At 46.2% G+C, this 19,755-nt stretch overlaps 1 protein-coding gene across 7 annotated transcripts in view; it reads right to left on the reverse strand.

The window, feature by feature from the left end:
• Window positions 1-19,755, reverse strand: part of usp25 (ubiquitin specific peptidase 25) — a 211,708-nt gene that overhangs the window by 22,781 nt on the left and 169,172 nt on the right. For all 7 annotated transcript variants that reach the window (XM_070893240.1, XM_070893239.1, XM_070893235.1 and 4 more), the window contains 2 exons: window positions 16,151-16,229; window positions 7,027-7,106 (listed from right to left, as the gene is read on the reverse strand). In XM_070893240.1, coding sequence (XP_070749341.1) covers window positions 7,027-7,106; window positions 16,151-16,229 — 159 coding nt within the window. The remainder of the gene's footprint in view (window positions 1-7,026; window positions 7,107-16,150; window positions 16,230-19,755) is intronic.

Here is a 19,755-nt window from a genome sequence, read left to right on the forward strand (position 1 = left end):
TGCTGCAGTACAGAGGGACCCAGGGGTCCTTGTGCATGAAACACGAAAGTACAGTAGGTGCAGCTAGTAATCAGGAAGGCAAATGGAACGTTGGTCTTTATTGCAAGGGGGATAAAGTATAAAAGCAGAGAAGTCCTGCTGCAACTGAACAGGGTTGAGGCCACACCTGGAGTACTGTGTACAGTGTTGGTTTCCACGTTTAAGGAAAGATATACTTGCATTGGAGGCTGTTCAGAGAACGTTCACTGGGTTGATTCCGGAGCTGAGGAGGTTGACTTATGAAGATAGGTTGAGCTTATACTCATTGGAATTCAGAAGAATGAGAGGTGATCTTATTGAAACACATAAGATAATGAGGGGGCTCGACAAGGTGGATGGAGAGAGGATATTTCTACTCATAGGGGAACTAAAATAAGGGGCCACACATTTAAAACCGAGATGAGGAGAAATTTCTTCTCTCAGAAGGTTATAAATCTGTGGAATTCTCTGCCCCAGAGAGCTGTGAAGGCTGGGTCATTGAATATATTTAAGGCGGAGATAGACAGATTTTTATGTGATAAGGGAGTAATGGGTTATGTGGAGTGGGCAGGGAAGTGGAGCTGAGTCCATGATCAGATCAACTATGATCTTATTAAATGGCAGAGCAGGCTCGAGGGGCCAAATGGCCTACTCCTGCTCCTATTTCTTATGTTCTTATGAAACATATAAAATTCTTAAGGGGCTTGACAGGTTTAATGCTGAGAGGTTGTTTCCCCCGGCTGGGGAGTCTAGAACCAGGGTCACAGTCTCAGAATAAGGGGTCGGCCATTTAGAACTGAGATGAGGAGAAGCTTCTTCACTCAGAGGGTGGTGAATCTTTGGAATTCTCTACTCCAGAGAGCTGTGGAGGCTCAGTCATTGAGTATATTCAAGACAGAGGTCAATAAATTTCTGGGAACTAAGGGAATTAAGGAATATGGGGATATGGCGGGAAGGGGGAGTTGAGATAGATGATCAGCCGTGATCTTATTGAATGAGCCAAATGGCCTACTCCTGCTCCTAATTCTTATATTCTTATGATACTGTTTCTCATTAATGTCACTGGCCCCAGTACCCTTGTTAAATCCAGAAATATTAACTGCCAATCCTAATCCTGCTGTAACCACAATTCAGCCACTAAATCTGTGTTGCGTGCATCCTATCGCGCACCGAGTCCCATTCGCCCATCATCACCCTTGTGCTCGCCGACCTATACTGGCCACACAATACATTCAGGGAAAAAAAAACTGCATTTAGGGTTCGGGTCACATACCATTTGTGACTCCCAACACCTCAAATTGTGATCCTCATATATCAATCTCTTCACAGCCTCAGCCCTCTCTGTCTCTGTCTCTGTGACCATTACCAGCCCAACAAACTTTCAGCAACTCCTGCGTATCCTGCACTCCCTTTGCCCCAGTATTTGGCGGCCGATCGTTCAGTTGTCTCCGTTCAGTTGTCTCAGCCCCAAGGTCTGAAATGTCCTCCTTAAACCCCTGCGCCTCACCAACTCTCCCCTCTCAGCATCATCCACCAAAGCCACCTCTTTGACCGAGCTTTTAGTCACCCGCTCCTAATATCTCTGTACAGGGCTCTCCTGTGAAGCGTCGTTAAAGGCTTTGCATTAAAGCAAGTTAACGTTGTGGTATGTGTCAAGTTTCTCAACTCTAATCAAAGATGAGTAATTCATTCTACAGAAAGTGCACTGGGATTTTATGAGGTGTGATAATTTGCTGTAAAATATTACCTTCTTTGTTAAAAACTGGGTAAGAAACCGGGTAAAAAGGGGTTAAAAAGCAAAATGATTTGCGTTTAATTCATCGCACTTGCTCATGATTCGGTCCCAGTTCAGCTGGTGGCCGCTAGTGCCAAATTTGGTCGATTGTTGCAGAAAGTTTATACTTGGCACGTTTCTTTCAGATTAATTTTTCAGAAAGGACAAAAAAACAGTTTCAGTAATTAAATGCTGTGATAGCATCTCCATGAAATGAGGAGCATTCCATGAAAATATGCTGCATGTTTTAAATCCTACAATTGAGACGATTCAATTTTCCACTTGGCTGCCTTCTCCGAAAGGCAGGGGCTCCTGCTGCCCAAGCAGCCAGCTCCACATGTGAATCTTGGCCGTGAGTAATGGTGGGCTATTCAACTGCCGAAGACCTCACAGCCAAACTCAAACCCTGTCCTCACATGAACTTCATGTTGCAGGATGGGAGGTCACCGGAGAGTGAGCAGCAGTGGGAACACGGGCTGATTTCCCCTTCCTACCAAGTGAAGACCTCTACCTCTGCCCCAGCTGGTGAGCTTAGTCAGCCAAGACTCGGGATCAAATCCGGGGCTGGGGGGGGGGGGAATTCTCCTGGTCTGTGCTTTTCAGATCCTCACCACACCAGATCAACTCATTGAGTCGTCAAAAAGATTAGGAGTTTTTATTTTTGAACGTACCCGGTCTTTGAGTGCAGAGCTGAAAAGAACCTGCTCAAAAAAAAGCATGCTTGACAAATCTAGATTTTTTTTGAGAATGTAACTAGTAGAGTGGATAAGGGAGAACCAGTGGATGTGGTGTATTTGGACTTTCAATAGGCTTTTGACAAGGTCCCTCACAAGAGATTGGTGTGCAAAATGAAGGCACATGGTGTTGGGGGTAATGTATTGACGTGGATAGAGAACTGGTTGGCAGACAGTCAGCAAAGAGTAGGAATAAACGGGTCCTTTTCAGAATGGCAGGCAGTGACTAGTGGGGTACCGCAGGGTTCAGTGCTGGGACCCCAGCTATTTACAATGTACATTAATGATTTAGACAAAGGAATTGAAGGTAATATCTCCAAGTTTGCAGATGACACTAAGCTGGGTGGCGGTGTGAGCTGTGAGGAGGACGCTAAGAGGCTACAGGGTGACTTGGACAGGTTAGGTGAATGGGCAAATGCATGGCAGATGCAGTATAATGTGGATAAATGTGAGGTTATCCACTTTGGTGGAAAAAACAGGAAGGCAGATTATCTGAATGGTGACAGATTAGTAAAAGGGGAGGTGCAACAAGACCTGGGTTGTCATGGTGCATCAGTCATTGAAGGTAGGCATGCAGATACAGTAGGCAATAAAGAAAGCAAATGGCATGCTGGCCTTCATAGCAAGGAGATTTGAGTATAGGAGCAGGGAGGTCTTACTGCAGTTGTACAGGGCCTTGGTGAGACCACACCTTGAGTATTGTGTGCAGTTTTGGTCTCCTAATCTGAGGAAGGACCTGCTTGCTATTGAGGGAGTGCAGCGAAGGTTCACCAGACTGATTCCCGGCAGGACTGACATATGAGGAAAGACTGGATCAGCGAGGCTTATACTCACTGGAATTTAGAAGAATGAGAGGGGATCTCATAGAAACATAAAATTCTGACAGGACTGGATGGGTTAGATGCAGGAAGAATGTTCCCAATGTTGGGGAAGTCCAGAACCAGAGGGTCACAGTCTAAGGATAAGGGGTAAGCCATTTAGGACCGAGAGGAGGAGAAACTTTTTCACCCAGAGAGTGGTGAACCTGTGGAATTCTCTACCACAGAAAGTAGTTGAGTGCAGTTCGTTGGACATATTCAAAAGGGAGTTAGATGTGGCCCTTACGGCTAAAGGGATCAGGTGTATGGAGAGAAGGCAGGAGTGGGGTACTGAGGTTGCATGATCAGCCATGATCATATTGAATGGTGGTGCAGGCGCAAGGGCCGATTGGCCTACTCCTGCACCTAGTTTCTATTTCTATGTTTGCTAAGGAAGGTCTCTCATTGCGAGTGTTTCGAAAGACTCTCCTGCTTGTATCCTAGCTCGCACCAAGACCTGTTCACCCGTCGCCCCTGTGCACACTAACCTACATTCTTGTGTTCAAATCCCTCCATGGCCTCGCACCCTCCCTATCTCGTAACCTCCCCCAGCCCGACCAAAGTACCCGGCTGCCTGAAGCTCCCTCGTCAGCCACATGTTGGTTTCTCTGTGGGGAAAACCATGCAACTTTGAATGGGCCGCGCACCCCACCAGAAACATTAAAGGAAAGGTCTTGAAGATCTTGGCGCTCCTCCAATTCTGGCAGCTTGCATCCCCGATTTCAATCGCTCCACCATTGGCAGCCTGGGCCCTAAGCTCTGAAATTCCCTCCCTAAACTTCTCCGCCTCTCTCCTCCGTTAAGATCTACCTCGTTGACCAACCTGCCCCAATATCTTCTTATATGGCTTGGTGTCACATTTTGCTTTGATTACATTTCTGTGAAGGGCCTTGAGACGCTTTATTTACTATCTTAAAGGTGCTTTATAAATGCAGGCTGTTGTTGTTGTGTGAATGATATTTTCGAGCGCCAGGTGGGTAAAGCTTCCCGCCTGGTTCGTTACAACAAGCGTGTGCCCGCTGCTGCCCGGGAGAGCTGCCCATGTCGAAGGGGCAAAGGCAGCTACCAAGTACACAAGCTGGGAGCTAAATGCCACAATTAACTTTTAAAAAAAAAGGCAAAAATTAGATCCAGATACCGAGAGCCGGATTGCCAGTGACTTTGCACGATTCTCTTAAAAAGACAGATAATTGGCAAAAAAATACTGAAGTTATTAAATCGCAGTTCTAACGGCTTTGAAAAAAATTGGAAAGGGTTTCAGAAGAACTTTTGAAACCGTCACAGATGAAAGAATGTAAACAATAATTTTTTTAATTTTTTGTTTTAAAACTTAAGCTCGTCCTTTCCTTTCTCCTAAATGCTCCCTTCTATCCCTGGAGCTTTCTGAACAAACCCAGGCGGAGGGTAGCACAGTGATTATGTTACCGGACTAGTGATCCAGAGCTCTGAACTGATTATCCAGAGACATGAGTTCAAATCCCACCCCACGGCAGCTGGGGAATTTAAATTCAGTTAAATAAATCTGGTGTCAGTTATGGTGACCATGAAACTACCAGAGTGTCGTTAAAAACCCATCTCCTTCACTAATGTTCTTTAGGGAAGGAAATCTGCCATTCTGGCCTGGCCTCTATGTGACTCCAGGTTGATTCTTAACTGCCCTCTGAAATGGCGGCTCACCACCACCTTCCCAAGACAAGGTGACACCCAAGGTGAACTAATTTTACAAAAACTCCTTGCTGGGGAGGCAATTCCACAGGAAAAGGCAGCCCTCTTGGCTCTTCAGCCAAGGTAACATCCTTCACTGGTGGGACCAGTCAGTGAGTGTGGGCAGCTGACTGGACTATAGTCAAGACCAATCCAGTTCTTACTCAACGTTACTCAGACCAGGAGGCTATCTTTGGGCGTTCGGCCGTCTTCTTGATGACGCTAGTTGGCGAGTTCTCGGTGAGCCAGCACAGGAAGGACCACATGTAGGCTGTCGTCAACTACCTGGGCGTCACCCTGGACAGGACTCTAACCACTCGCCCACATCACACCAACCACAACCTAAACACCAGGGTGAAACTGGTGCGGAAATTGTAACGTCACGGGCAGGGGGGGAAAACACAGCCAGAACACTTGGCACCGCAACAGTGGCCCTAGTCTACTCTGCTGCAAATACTGCTCTACCTCCTGGTCCTGCAGCCACCAGACAAAGATCGTGGGCGTGCAGCTAAACACCACCGCCAGGATGGGTCAGGAAGGCTCTAACTTTAAGGTAATGCTCCGTTGTTCTGGACTCCCCTCACCAGAGAAAATAGTTTCTCTCTCTCTTTATCCCAATAAATCTCCTAATCATCTTAAACACCTTAATCTTCTATATTAAAGGCAATACAAGCCTAGTCTATGCAACATATATTCCCCCTCTCTGGCTAAGGGATGCTGAGACCTCACTGCTGTCCTGACTGAGATTAGTTCAGCCAGCACAGACCAGGAAAGGAAGCCATTGGTCAGAAGCTTTGGGTTCAAGTCCCACTCCAGAGACTTGCCCTCTCGGGTAGATCCCATGACACTATTTTGAAGAAGAGCAGGGGAGTTCTCCCCTGTACTACGGGCCAATATTTATCTCTCAACCAACATTAAAAACTAGATGATCAGATTGTTATTCCATGGCTGTTTGTGGAACCTGGCTGTGCACAAATTGTCTGCCGTGAAATTCCACTCCAGGGATTTGAGCACAAAAAAAAAATCTATGCTGACACTCCAGTGCAGTGCTGAGGGAGTGCTGCACTGTCGGAGGTGCCGCCTCTCGGATGAGATGTTAAACAGAGGACCCGTCTTCCCTCCCAAGTGGACGTAAAAGATCCCATGGCACTATTTCGAAGAAGAGCAGGCGAGTTATCCCCGGAGTCCTGAACAATATTTATCCCTTAATCAAAATAACAAAAAACAGATTATCTGATCCTTATTACGTTGCTGTCTGTGGGAGCTTGCTGTGCGCAATCTAGCTGCTGCATTTCCCACATTACAACAGTGACTACACTCCAAAATTACTTCATTGATTGTAAAGCGCTTTGGGACCTCCGGTGGTCGAGAAAGGCGCTATACAAATCCGAGTCTTTCTTTCTTTATTACAACAGTGACTACACTTCGAAAGTACTTCATCGGCTGTGAAGCGCTTGGTACATCAGGTCATGAAAGGCGCTATATAAATACAAGTCCTTTGTGTATCGATCAGTTACACGGTCCATTTACCAACTGAGACACTGGGGGAGCTGCACGTATGGCTTTTATCTACTGTGTTGCAGGATTAATGCAGTGGCTGTCGACTGCTGCTGTCAGGCAGATCAGACAATTCTCTGGCCGGGTTACTGCCTTAACTCAAGCAGAGGGATGCAACCGCTAAAGCTCTGTCTCAACAGGCCTGTGGAGAGGAGAGAGGGGAACATATGCCACCTAGAGGAATGAGCAGAATTTAAACCACAGCAGTATGAACAACGCCATTTCATGCATTCGCAAAAAACAACACTGATGGTGGAAATTCTTAGTAATCGGATGCAAATTAGTTTGTCTTTTTAATCCGGTGGGTGAAAAGAGAGTGGAATGAAAAAAATGCAAAGCTTCACAATAAAATCAGGGTACACTTACACCAGCCCCGTCTTACCTTTTCTTCTCAAATAGCTCCAGGCCAATCATAATACAAACGGTGATCTCTCGAAACGTTCGGTATTCATGGTGCCACCTCTGTAACAAATGCAGAACACAGTGGGGCAGTGGGTTATTTAACATGCAAGTATCACGGGCCCCTGCAGTTCTCCCCCACACCGCTGCCCCTCATTGTTGGGAGTAGGACTCCATGATGCCACCTGCACATTGTCCAAGTGACCATTTGTCTGGAGCCCAGATAGTCAGCATAAACCGAATGGACTAGGAGTTGGAACCTGCCCTCGCCCGATACCCACAAGCTCACACTTGGCAGCAGACGTCCTCTTGTGCATCCCCCCCCCGCACTTCCTTGGGCCGTGCCTTCACCTGTCTGGGCCCGACTCTCGAGAATTCCCTCCCTTCACCTTTTGGTCTCCCCACTTCTCTCTCGTCCTTTAAGAGGCTTCTTAAAATCTACCTCTTTAAGCAAAGAGTCCTAATAGCCCTGACTTTGGCTCGGTGTCAATTTTTATCTGATTACTTTCCTTTGAAGCACCTTAGGATGTTAAAGGCGCTATTTAAATGCAAATTGTGGTTGAGTCAGTTGAAAGTGATCAGGATAGGGAACTTGGTTTCATCACCCCAGTTCTGAAGGCAGCCGGGGAGGGGTGGGGGGGGGTGGGGTGGTGAGCAGGGAAGGGATTGAGTCTAACTGTAGCCTTTCTGCCTTGCTACTCTGATCTGACCCACTAATTTAGCACAGATCAGGAATCACAGAGGTAAAATCAACCATATATTTTCTTGCTAGATTATCAGAGAGACATCTCACCGAACTGGGAATTTTGCATGTCAGATTTAGACAGTGCCGGCTATTCAACATGGAGGGCATCACGCCTGAGCCCCCTCACCAATTGCCCATTCAAGTACTTTCCTGCACGGGCACTGGATTGCTCTCTGGAGCAAGAACACCATCTGATTCGCCACTCAGTGGCCAATTAGAGCATCTAAACGGTAGCCTTGGCTGATATCAGCTAACTCAGCACCGACCGGGAATGGAAGGGCTGTATCTTCGGCACTGCTATACACAGCAATACATTTTTCTGCGAGATACAAAATGGAATTGTATACATTCGGGGAACGGCCTCAATGTTGTCACACAGAATGAATCAAAGGGTCAGGCACTGGCCATTCAACAAATGCACAAACTCCCACCAACATTTATTAGCAGCATTACTATTTTGTAAATTCGACATAAATGGGGCAAGCAACTCGAATTCAACGGACTTCCTCAAACTAAAGCCAGCAAAAAAAATGACTTTTATTTGTAAATTTTCTGATGAAAGTGATAAATGTTCACACTGAGAAATGGAGCACCGTCCACTTTCAGATACACGATTAAAACAGAAGATCTGACCAGTTGCTGCCTGTGGGACCTTACTGTGTGGTAATTGAAGGCCGCGTTTCCGACACTGCAACAGTGACTACACTCCAAAAGTACTTCACTGGCTTTGACGTGCTTTGGGACGTCCTGAACTGGGCTACATAAATGTAAACTTGCTCTATCTTTCGTAGTATCGAGTACTCTCAGCTCAGTTAGAAGTAGATGACAGCTCTCTCTACACTCTGCAACCTATGAGGAAGACTGCTAATGTAGTGACAGATTGTCCTAAACTCCAGTTTGTATTATGGCCAGCAGATAAAACACTAGTTCACCTCCAGCTGGAGTACTGTGTCCAACTCTGGGCACCAGACTTCAGGAGAGGGTGCAGAAGAGATTTACCAGAATGGGTCCAGGGATGAGGAATTACAGTTACGTGGACAGACTGGAGAAGCTGGGCTTGTTCTCTGTGGAGCAGAGAAGGCCAAGAGGAGATTTGATGGAGGTGTTTAATAACATGAAAGGGTTTTGAGAGAGAAAATTTCCAATGGCTGAAGTCAATAACCAAAGGGCACAGATTTAAGATGATTGGCAAACCAACCAGAGGCTACGTGAGGAAATTTTTTTTACACAAGTGGTTAGGATTTGGAATACAGATACCTTCAAAAGGGAAATGCTTAAAGGTGAAAAAATTGCAGTGATAAGGGGAAAGAGTGAGGCTAACTGGATTGCTCTGTGAAAGAGCCAGTGTAGAGTCGATGGGCCAAAATGGCCTCCTTCTGTGCTATACCATTCTAAGATTCTATCCTATCATTCGGGGCTGGGTCAAACCCAAGCCCCTGGGATGAAGGGGCCACAAACTGAAATATTGATAAATGTTCAGACATTAGCTCACTTTACAGAAGGAACATTTTTTAATTGGATAGTATGTTTTGAGACCTTGTGTAACACTAAAACTCAACAGTGTTTCTGCTACAATGGAATTGTTAACATGGAGACTAAACGCAAACACAGTAATCCAGATGTCTCACCACACCAGACACAATTTCAAAATCACCTCCTTCGGCTTATAAACCACGAACCCGAGCCGTACACGACAACATGAGGTTTTACCGAGCATCTGTGGCCACCGAAACAATGACTTCAACGGTATGCCCATCAGAACTCCACCCTGCTGCTTCGCCTCAAGCACAGTACCATTTAATGTGTACTGCGCATTCTTCGATTGTGCTAATCTCGTGACTTTACGCTTCCTGCATTGAACTCCATCCGATACCTCTCCACACAGTGACCCAGACGGTCAGGATTCCATCGGATTATTGCCCACTGGCCATCATCATTGGCTACTGGCTGCTCACAAACTCAGGAATTAGCTGGAAAGGGCTTTAGGCTGTCCCCAGGGTGTGAAAAGCATTATATTAATGCAAGTTTCTTTCTGTCTTGAATTCATGGGCAATATTCTCTGCTTCCAGTCACTATTGAAAATAGTTTTAAACAGCAGTCCCAAAGCCAATTCTTGTGGGACTGTGTTTTCAAGCAGTTTTCACTGCTACATCTGTCGGACCAGCACACTTTTCTGTCTACAGTGGTGGCTTTTCACTGCATTCTCCACCGCCCCCCCGCTCCCCACCCCCTCTCGACAACTGCCTAGGCATTGCAAAACATTTTGGATACTAATTGAATCAAGGGACATGGGGATAGTGCGCAAAGGAGGAGTTGAGGTAGAAGATCAGCCATGATCTTATTGAATGGCGGAGCAGGCTCGAGGGGCCGAATGGTCTATTGCTCCTAATTCTTATGTTCTTATCGCCCACCTAATCACTGAGCCTCTCATCGCCGGGTTCAAACTAGATCCTTCCTTGCTCCTCCAGCACCACTATCTCCTTTGAACACCTTTCCTTCAAAGCCCTAATTGCCAACTGTCCTCGCTAGTCCCATGATAATCTTCTCACCAATAATGATGGGGAAAGAGCAGGGGGAGTGGAACTAGTTGGATAGCTCTTTGAAGGAGCTGGCACAGGGCACGATGAAATAAATGGCCTTCTTTTGAAAAGTAAAACTTTACAAGAAAGACCTGCATTTATATAATGCCTCAGGGTGTCTCAAAGCACTTCACAGCCAATGAAGCACTACACAATGAAGTGTAGTGACTGTTGTAATGCAGGAAACACGGCAGCCAATTTGCACACAGCAAGCTCCCACACACGGCAATGATAAAAATAAGAACATAACATAAGAATTAGGAGCTGGAGTAGGCCATTCGGCCCCTTAAGCCTGCTCTGCCTTTCAATAAGAGCATGGCTGATCTTCTACCTCAACTCCACTTTCCTGCACTATCGCCATATCCCTTGATTCCCTTAATATCCAAAAATCTATCAATCACTATCTTGAATACACTCAAACACTAAGCCCTCACAGCCCTCTGGGGTAGAGAATTCCAAAGATTCACCACCCTCTGAGTGAAGAAGTTTCTCCTCATCTCAATCCTAAATGGCCAACCGCTTATTCTGAGACTGTGATCCCTGGTTCTAAACCCTCCAGCCAGGGGAAACATCCTCCCTGCATCTACCCCTTCAAACCCTGTAAGAATTTTGTACGTTTCAATGAGATCACCTCTCATTCTTCTAAACTCCATGGAGAACATAGGCCTAGTCTCAATCTCTCCTCATAGGACAATCCCCCCCATCCCAGGAATCAGTCTGGTGAACCTTCGTTACACTCTATGGCAAGTATATCCTTCCTTAGGTAAGGAGACCCAAACTGTACACAATACTCCAGGTGCGGTCTCACTAGGGCCCTATATAATTGCAATAAATGGTCTTTACTCATATGCTCAAATCCTCTTATAATAAAAGCCAATATTCCATTTGCTTTTCTAATTGCTTGCTGTACCTGCATGTTAACTTTCAGTGATTGGTGTACAAGGACACCCAGGTTCCTCTGAACACCAACATTTCCAAATCTCTCACCATTTAAAAAATACTCTGCTGTTCTATTTTTCCTACCAAAGTGGATAACTTCACATTTCTCCACATTATATTCCATTTGCCATGTTCTTGCCCACTCACTTAGCCTGCCTCTATCCCCTTGAAGCCTCTTTGCATCCTCCTCACAACTTACATTCCCACCTAGCTTTCTATTGTCAGCAAACTTGGATATATTACATTTGGTCCCCTCATCCAAATCATTGATATAGATTGTGAAAAGCTGGGGCCCAAGCACCAATCCTTGCGGTACCCCACTAGTTACAGCCTGCCAACCTGAAAATAGCCCGTTTATTCCTACTCTCTGTTTTCTGTCCATTAACCAATCCTCAATCCATGCTAGTATATTACCCCAATCCCATGAGCCCTAATTTTGTTTATTAACTCTGGTGTGGCACCTTATCGAATGCTTTCTGAAAATCCAAATACACATCCACTGGCTCCCCCTTATCTATCAGTGTTGACTCTGCCCAATCCTATTATTATTTTCCAAGTACCCTGTTACCACGTCATTAATAATAGATTCTAGCATTTTCCCTACTACTGACGTCAGGCTAATTGGTCTGTAGTTCCCCGTTTTATCTCTCTGTCCTTTCCTAAATAGCAGGGTTACATTAGCTATCCTCCAATCGATCAATTAAACTGCTTTCGTGATGATGGTTGAGGAATAAATATTGGCCAGGACACCAAGGATAACTACCTGGCTCTTCTTTAAAATAGAGGCATAGAATCTTTTACATCCACCCGAGAAGGCAGAAGAGGCCTCGGTTTAACTTCTCAACCACAATACGGCGCCTCCGATAGAGCAGCGCTCCCTCAGTACTGCCCCTCCGATAGAGCAGCGCTCCCTCAGTACTGCCCCTCCGACAGAGCAGCGCTCCCTCAGTACTGCCCCTCCGACAGAGCAGCACTCCCTCAGTACTGCCCCCCCGACAGAGCAGCACTCCCTCAGTACTGCCCCCCCCGACAGAGCAGCGCTCCCTCAGTACCGCACTGGGAGTATCAGCCTAGATTATGTGCTCAAGCATCTGGAGTGAGGAACTGAACTCACAGCCTTCTGACTCACATGGGCGAGGCTGACACATAGTGCCATCTGGCTAAGTGAAGCCTTAAGTAACAGTGGGCATTCGACAAATAAATCTGTTGGGAAAGATTTACTGCGATTTTGCCAGACGTCCTTGCTTCCTTGCTGCAGTGTAAGCCACACCCAGCGAACTTGGTCATGCACATCGGATCTGTTGAAACCAACTACGGGGTGCTGAAAAAGTTGGTTCCAATTTATTTACACAACGAACTAAACAGAAAGTGGCATAGGGATCATTTCCTGCCATTATTTCTCAGGGCCCGACTCTGATGGAAGCTTTCCAATGGTGAGGCTGGTTACTGGAATGGAACCCAAATCAAATGCTTCCTGCACACGCAACAAATGCTGCAAATGGAAAGTTACAGGCTCGGCAGGAGGGGGGGGGGGGGGTGGGGGAGCATTTGAAAGCCGACAGTTCCAGTCTCCAGTGATTGTTCAGTCTGTGTATGCCAATCATGAGGACTTAGTGTAACCTACGACAATAATTTTGTTGTGGAAAGACATTATCACATGGAATCTGCCAGGCATACCTTGTGATAGAATCATATAGCACAGGAGGAGGCCATTAGGCCCATTGTTCCTGTGCCGGCTCTTTGATAGAGTGATCCAATTTGTCCAACCACCTCCCCCCCACCCCGCTCTTTCCCCATGGGCTGTGATGCAAATCGGTGAAGAATAGACAAGATAGAGGCAGAGAGGTTGTTTCCACTGATCGGGGAGACGAGAACTAGGGGGCACAGCCTCAAAATACAGGGGAACCAATTTAAAACCGAGTTGAGAAGGAATTTCTTCTCCCAGAGGGTTGGAATTCTCTGCCCAAGGAAGCAGTTGAGGCTAGCTCATTGAATGTATTCAAATCACAAATAGATAGATTTTTAACCAATAAGTGAATTAAGGGTTATGGGGAGCGGGCGGGTAAGTGGAGCTGAGTCCACGGCCAGATCAGCCATGATCTTGTTGAATGGCGGAGCAGGCTCGAGGGGCTAGATGGCCTACTCCTGTTCTATGTTCTTATGGCCCCGCCCACTCTGTGTTGGAGAATGGCTACCTGGATGTGGTACCTGACGGGTGTTACAAGCCTTAACGATTGCTGAATGATGAGGAGGATATCCTAGAGGATAAAGGTGTTACCTTGTGTAATACTGAACGCTACAGATCAGAAGGATAGCGACAGAGGCACTTGTAAACGTTAGGCCCATTAACAAAACCTCTACAGCTTCTCATTATTCTAGGTTTTGTACAATCGTATAGGCCATTGGGCCTATCAAGCCTGTGCCGCCTCGGTGAAAGACCTATCCAATTAGTCCCACTCCCCCCTGCTCTCTCCCTATAACTCTGCAAATTTCTCCTTTTCAAGTATATGTCCAATTCTCTTTTGAAATTTACGATCGAGTCTGCTCCCACCGCCCTTTCAGGCAGCGCGTTCCAGATCACAACAAATCACTGCGTAAAAACATTCTCCTCATCTCCCCCTCTGGTTCTTTTGCTAATTTTCTTAAGTCTGTGTCCTCTGGTTACCGACCTCTATTAAATCTCCCCAAACCTTCTCTGCTCTAAAGAGAACACAGTTTTGTCCTCCGCACTCGCTCCAAGGCTTAGACGTTCTTCCTAAAGCGGGGTGCCCAGAATTGTACTCAATTCTAGCTGAGGCCTAACAAGTGATTTATAAAGTGATTTACCATAACTTCTTTGGTCTTGTACTCTCTGCCTCTATTTATAAAGCCAAGAATCAAAATTGGACCATTTACAACAACAACTTGCATTTATATAGCCCCTTTAACATAGTAAAATGTCCTAAGGCGCTTCACAGGAGTGCTGTATTATAAGACAGAAAAATGTGACACCGAGCCACACAAGAAATTACGATAGATGACCAAAAGCTTGGTTAAAGTGGTATGTTTTAAGGAGCATCTTAAAGGAGGAAAGGAAGGTAGAGGGGGCGAGGTTTAGGGAGGACGTTCCAGAGCTTGGGGCCCAGGCAGCTGAAGGCACGGCCACCAATGGTGGAGCGATTATAATCAGGGATGCTCAAGAGGGCAGAATTGGAGGTGCGCAGAGATCTCGAGGTGTTGTGAGGCTGAAAGAGATTACAGAGATAGGGAGGGGCGAGGCCATGAAGGAATTTTTAAACAAGGATGAGAATTTTGAAATTGAGGCACATTTAATTTATATTACCATTAGGAGGGATGAAAAGGCACTCAGTTTGTCCCCATCACTTGTACCATGTCTCTGTTGCTCTGTGCTTTGGACCCTAGTTGCCTCAATTACAGGCATACATTGCTGGCCACCCCGACTCCAAGCTCTGCCTCCCCCTCAATAAAACAGCTGAGCCTCAAGCAGCACTTCCATTCGGCACAGTAAGCCAGGGTGCCTTGGATATTCATGGCCATTAAGGTACATTCAGCATTATAAGTGCATCTCACGAACACCTTCCGCCAAATGCCCAAAGTGAGCCTGCCTGTAAGATTATTTTCATTAGAAACTGGAGTTCGGCACATTAAGGGAGCACTACCTTAGTACCAACCAACATCACTAAAACAGAATATCTGGTCATTATCACATTGCTGAGTGTGGGAGCTTGCTGCATGCATATTGGCTGTTGCGTTTCCCACATTACAACAGCGTCTACACTTCAAAAAAGTACTTAATTGGCTGTAAAGCGCTTTGGGACGTCCTAAGTTTGTGAAAGACGCTGTATAAATGCAAGACTTTATTTCTTGCAAAGACAGAGTCTAAATGAACAGAACCTCCTAAACCCGCGACCTCTACCACCTACAAGGACAAGAAACAGCAGGCGCATGGGAACACCACCCCCTCCAAGTCACACACCATCCTGACTTGGAAATATATCACCGTTCCTTCATCGTCACTGGGTCAGAATCCTGGAACTCCCTCCCTAACAGCACTGTGGGAGCACCTTCACCACACGGACTGCAGCGGTTCAAGGCAGCGGCTCACCACCACCTTCTCGAGGGCAATTAGGGATGGGCAATAAATACTGTCCTTGCCAGCGACGTCCACATCTTCTGAATGAATAAAAAATACTCATTGCAACATCTCTTATTCCAACTCAATCTTTCCCATGAACTCAAAACTGTACTTCCCTCAGCCTTCCCTTCGTCCTGACATCTAGTTTAGTTTTTAAACTAAAGCTTGGTGTGTGTTAACACCCGTTTCATTATTTAGCTTATCTTTTCAACTTCGGTTACTGCACTTTAAGTGCCCATCCAACCATCTCTTAAAAGTGGTGAAGGTTTCTGCAACCACCACTCTTCCAGGCAGCGAGCTCCAGATCCCCACAACCCTCTGCATAAAGAAGCCCTCAAATCCCCCCTAAAGCTTCCACCAACCACCTTAAAACTATGCCCCCTCATAATAGACCCCTGCACCAATGGAAATGGGGAGCGGGCGGGGAAGTGACCGGAGTCCATGATCGGATCGTACTAAATGGCGGAGCAGGCTCGAGGGGCCGTATGACCGACTCCTGCCCCTATTTCTTATGTAACTGCCCTTGCTCACACATTAAGAATGCCCAAGCCCTGGAGGTGCAGACGAACTGTATCCCAAGCAAGTGTCAACATCTTCAGGAGAAAGCTGCCATTTATAAAAACCATTTCATTGCAGATTTCCACCCAAGAGTTACGAATCTTTTTCCTTTTGGGCATCTTCCGACATCGTCACCTCACGTTCCACTTACCTCGTACTCCTCCATGTTGACCTCCTTAGGTTTGATCAGCTCAAGTTTGGCCCGAGCAATTTTCATTACACTGCGACACCTGAAACACATTGGGAGTGGAATTAGCGAGAGTTTCAAAACGAGAACAGTAGCATAGTGGTTATGTTACCGGACTAGTAATCCAGAGGCCTGGACTAATGATCTGGAGACACAAGTTCAAATCCCACCACGGCAGCTGGGGAATTTAAATTCAATTAAATAAACCTGGAATAAAAAGCAAGTGTCAGTAATGGTGACCATGAGACTATTGGATTGTCGTAAAAACCGGTCTGGTTCTTTCGGGAAGGAAATCTGCCACCTTTACCCGGTCTGGCCTATATGCGATTTCAGACCCGCTGAGCGAGCTACTCAGTTGTACCAAACTGCTACAAAGAACTGCAGAGGTTCAAGGCGGCGGCTCACCACCACCTTCTCAAGGGCAATTAGGGATGGGCAATAAATGCCGGCCTTGACAGCGACGCACACATCCCGTGAATGAATTTTTAAAAAAGCAAACTGCTGATGTTATGGGCAACAACAGAGGGAAAATTTGTATAATGCTTCACCACGTCTCTCAGAGACATCTCAAAGCACTTTACTAGAATTGAAATACTACAGAAGTGCAGTTACTGCTCTGTAGGCAAACATAGCAGCTGGTATTGACGGGTGCTGATTTGCTGCTTTGTCTTCGAGACGGAGCTGGGCTGGTTCTTGACTGGGGCAGAGATTGCATCATATCGAAGGTAAGTGAAATAATAGATAACACTTGATCCGTGTGATCTCAACTGCTTTCGATTGCCTGAGGGGGTGATGGATGAATTTTCCAAAGTTCTTTATTCCGTTTAACTGTGTCAGCTGTGGCTCAGTGGGTAGCACAACCGCCTCTGAGGCAGAAGGTCGTGAGTTCAAGTCCCACTCCAGGGTCTTAAGCACATAAATCTACACTGACACTCCCAGTGCAGTGCTGAGGGAGCGCCGCACTGTCGGAGGTGCCGTCTTTCAGATGAGATGTTAAACCGAGGCCCCGTCTGCCCTCTCAGGTGGATGTCAAAGATCCCATGGCCACTATTAAGGATTCGGGTTCTCCCTGGTGTCCTGGCCAATACTTATTCTAAATAAGATTATCTGGTCACCTCATTGCTGTGTGTGGGAGCTTGCTGTGCCAAAATTGGCTGCCGCATTTCCCACATTACAACAGTGACTACACTCCAAAAGTACTTCATTGGCTGTAAAGCGCTTTGAAACGTTGGGTGGTCGTGAAAGGCGCTATATAAATCTTTCTTTCACTTCTCCCAGGAGATTGCATGGCTGCTGAGAGGGGAGCAAGGGGATGGGATGGATATGAAATGACTCGTGATGATACTCCAGCCATTATGAGTGTGGGGCAGACTTGATGGATCAGCTGGTCTTTTCCTGCCTGTCATTTTGTGTGAAGAAAACAAATCTGTTTTTCGGTGGTGTTGGTTGAGGAATAGCACCAGAGGAAATCCCTGCTCCTTTTTATCCCCACCCCTCTGTGAATAGTATGGGATCTTTAGCATGCATCTGAATCGCCTGAACAGGCCTGGGTTCAATGATTCACCATAGTGGATGACACTCGGGTCAATGCGACACACCCTCAGTACAGTGGCGTGTTAGCCCAGATTGTATTCAAATTCTGTAGCAGGGTTTGAACCCACAGCCTCTTCAATGAGACGGAAGTGCTGCCAGCTAACCCATGCCGACACTGATTTATTTCGGTTATGACTGCCTGCAGGTCAGGTCTATCTACATAAAGAACATAATTAGGAGCAGGAGTAGGCCATTCGGCCCCTCGAGCCTGCTCCACCATTCAATAAAATCATGGCTGATCTTCTACCTCAACACTCACCCACCCGATCCCCTGGATCACCTTGTGCAAATATCTAGCGATCTCAGCCTTGAATATACTCAATGACTGAGCATCCACAGCCCTCTGGGGAAGAGAATTCCACAGATTCGCCATCCTCTGAGTGAAGAAATTCCTCCTCATCTCTGCCTTAAATGGCCAACCCCTTATCCTGAGACTGTGCCCCTGTTGATATTGATTAAGCTGTGATTGATTTTTCCCCTCGCGCTCTCTAAATCCTCATCTGAATCTGGCTGGTTTACCTTTCCACCTGCAGTATGTCGGGTCAAGTGCATGAATGAGTCTGGACATTATCGAGGGTCACAGCTGAGCTTGATATTCATACACTTAACACCTTGCAGCACAGGTCACTGGGTTGTGATTGAGAGCTGGAATCCTGCCTGACTTTTAAAAAATCTGTCTTTGTCTGGATGTCTCAGCCGTGTCACCCAGGGGCTCAGTGCAGCACCATGAGATCAGTTAACTCACGAGAGACGAGGATCGAGCCTGGGACCTTCTGGGTCTGTCTGTATGGCTCAACTCCACAGTAGCCAGACCTTTTATGGGCTGACCGACTAAAGCGCTAAAGTGGCAATTTAGCAGAGATAAATGTAATTAATGAGCTCTTTGTTTAAAAAAAAATCATAAATGTCAATGTGACGTTCTTTATTTAAATAACTTTCAGCAGTGGAAGGTCATTAGGAGTTGAAGAGGTCCGATTAAATCTCAAGGATGGTGAGGGGGGGTATTGCATTCCAAACCAATTGGTGGCAGATGGAGTATAATGTGAGGTTATTTACTTTGGTAGGAAGAATAGAAAAACAGAATACTTTTTAAATGGTGAGAAACTTTTAAATGTTGGTGTTCAGAGAGATTTGGGTTTCCTTGTACAGGAAACAAAGAGAGTTAGCATGCAGGTACAGCAAGTAATTAGGAAGGCAAAAGGCATGTTGGCCTTTATTGCTAAAGGGTTGAAGTACAAGAGTAAGGAAGTCTTGCTACAATTGTACAGGGCCTCGGTGAGACCACACCTGCAGTACTGTGCAGTTTTGGTCTCCTTATCTAAGGAAGGATATACTTGCCTTGGAGGTGGGTGCAATGGAGGTTCACTAGATTGATCCATGGGATGAGAGGGCTGCTCTATGAGGAGAGATTGAGTAGATTGGGCCCATACTCTCTGGAGTGAAGAATGAGAGGTGATCTCATTGAAACATATAAGATTCTGTGGGGGACTGACAGGGTAGATGCTGAGAGGTTGTTTCCTCGGGCTGGAGAGTCTGGAACCAGGAGGCACAGTCTCAGGGTAAGAGGAAGGCCATTTAAGACTGAGATGAGGGGGAATTTCTTCACTCAGAGTGTTGTGAATCTTTGGAATTCTCTACCCCAGAAAGCTGTGGATGTTCAGTCGTTGGGTATATTCAAGGCTGAGATCGATTGGTTTTTGGACTTTGGGGGAATCAAAGGAAATGGGGATCGGGCGGAAAGTGGAGTTGAGGTCGAAGATCAGCCATGATCTTCTTGAATGGCGGAGCAGACTCGAGGGGCTGTAGGGCCTAATCCTGCTCCTATTTCTTAAGTTCTCATGTAATAGAATTCAATGTTCAATATAAGATGATACTAAAAATTTGAATTAGTGCCAGTAAGACATCTTGCAGGCTGGAGGTGTGAGACACACAATATTTGATTCAGGTTTTCCCCGGTTTTCAGCCCCTGATGGGAC

The sequence above is a fragment of the Pristiophorus japonicus genome, chromosome 11, assembly GCF_044704955.1.
Source record: "Pristiophorus japonicus isolate sPriJap1 chromosome 11, sPriJap1.hap1, whole genome shotgun sequence".
Classification (NCBI taxonomy): Eukaryota; Metazoa; Chordata; class Chondrichthyes; family Pristiophoridae; genus Pristiophorus; species Pristiophorus japonicus.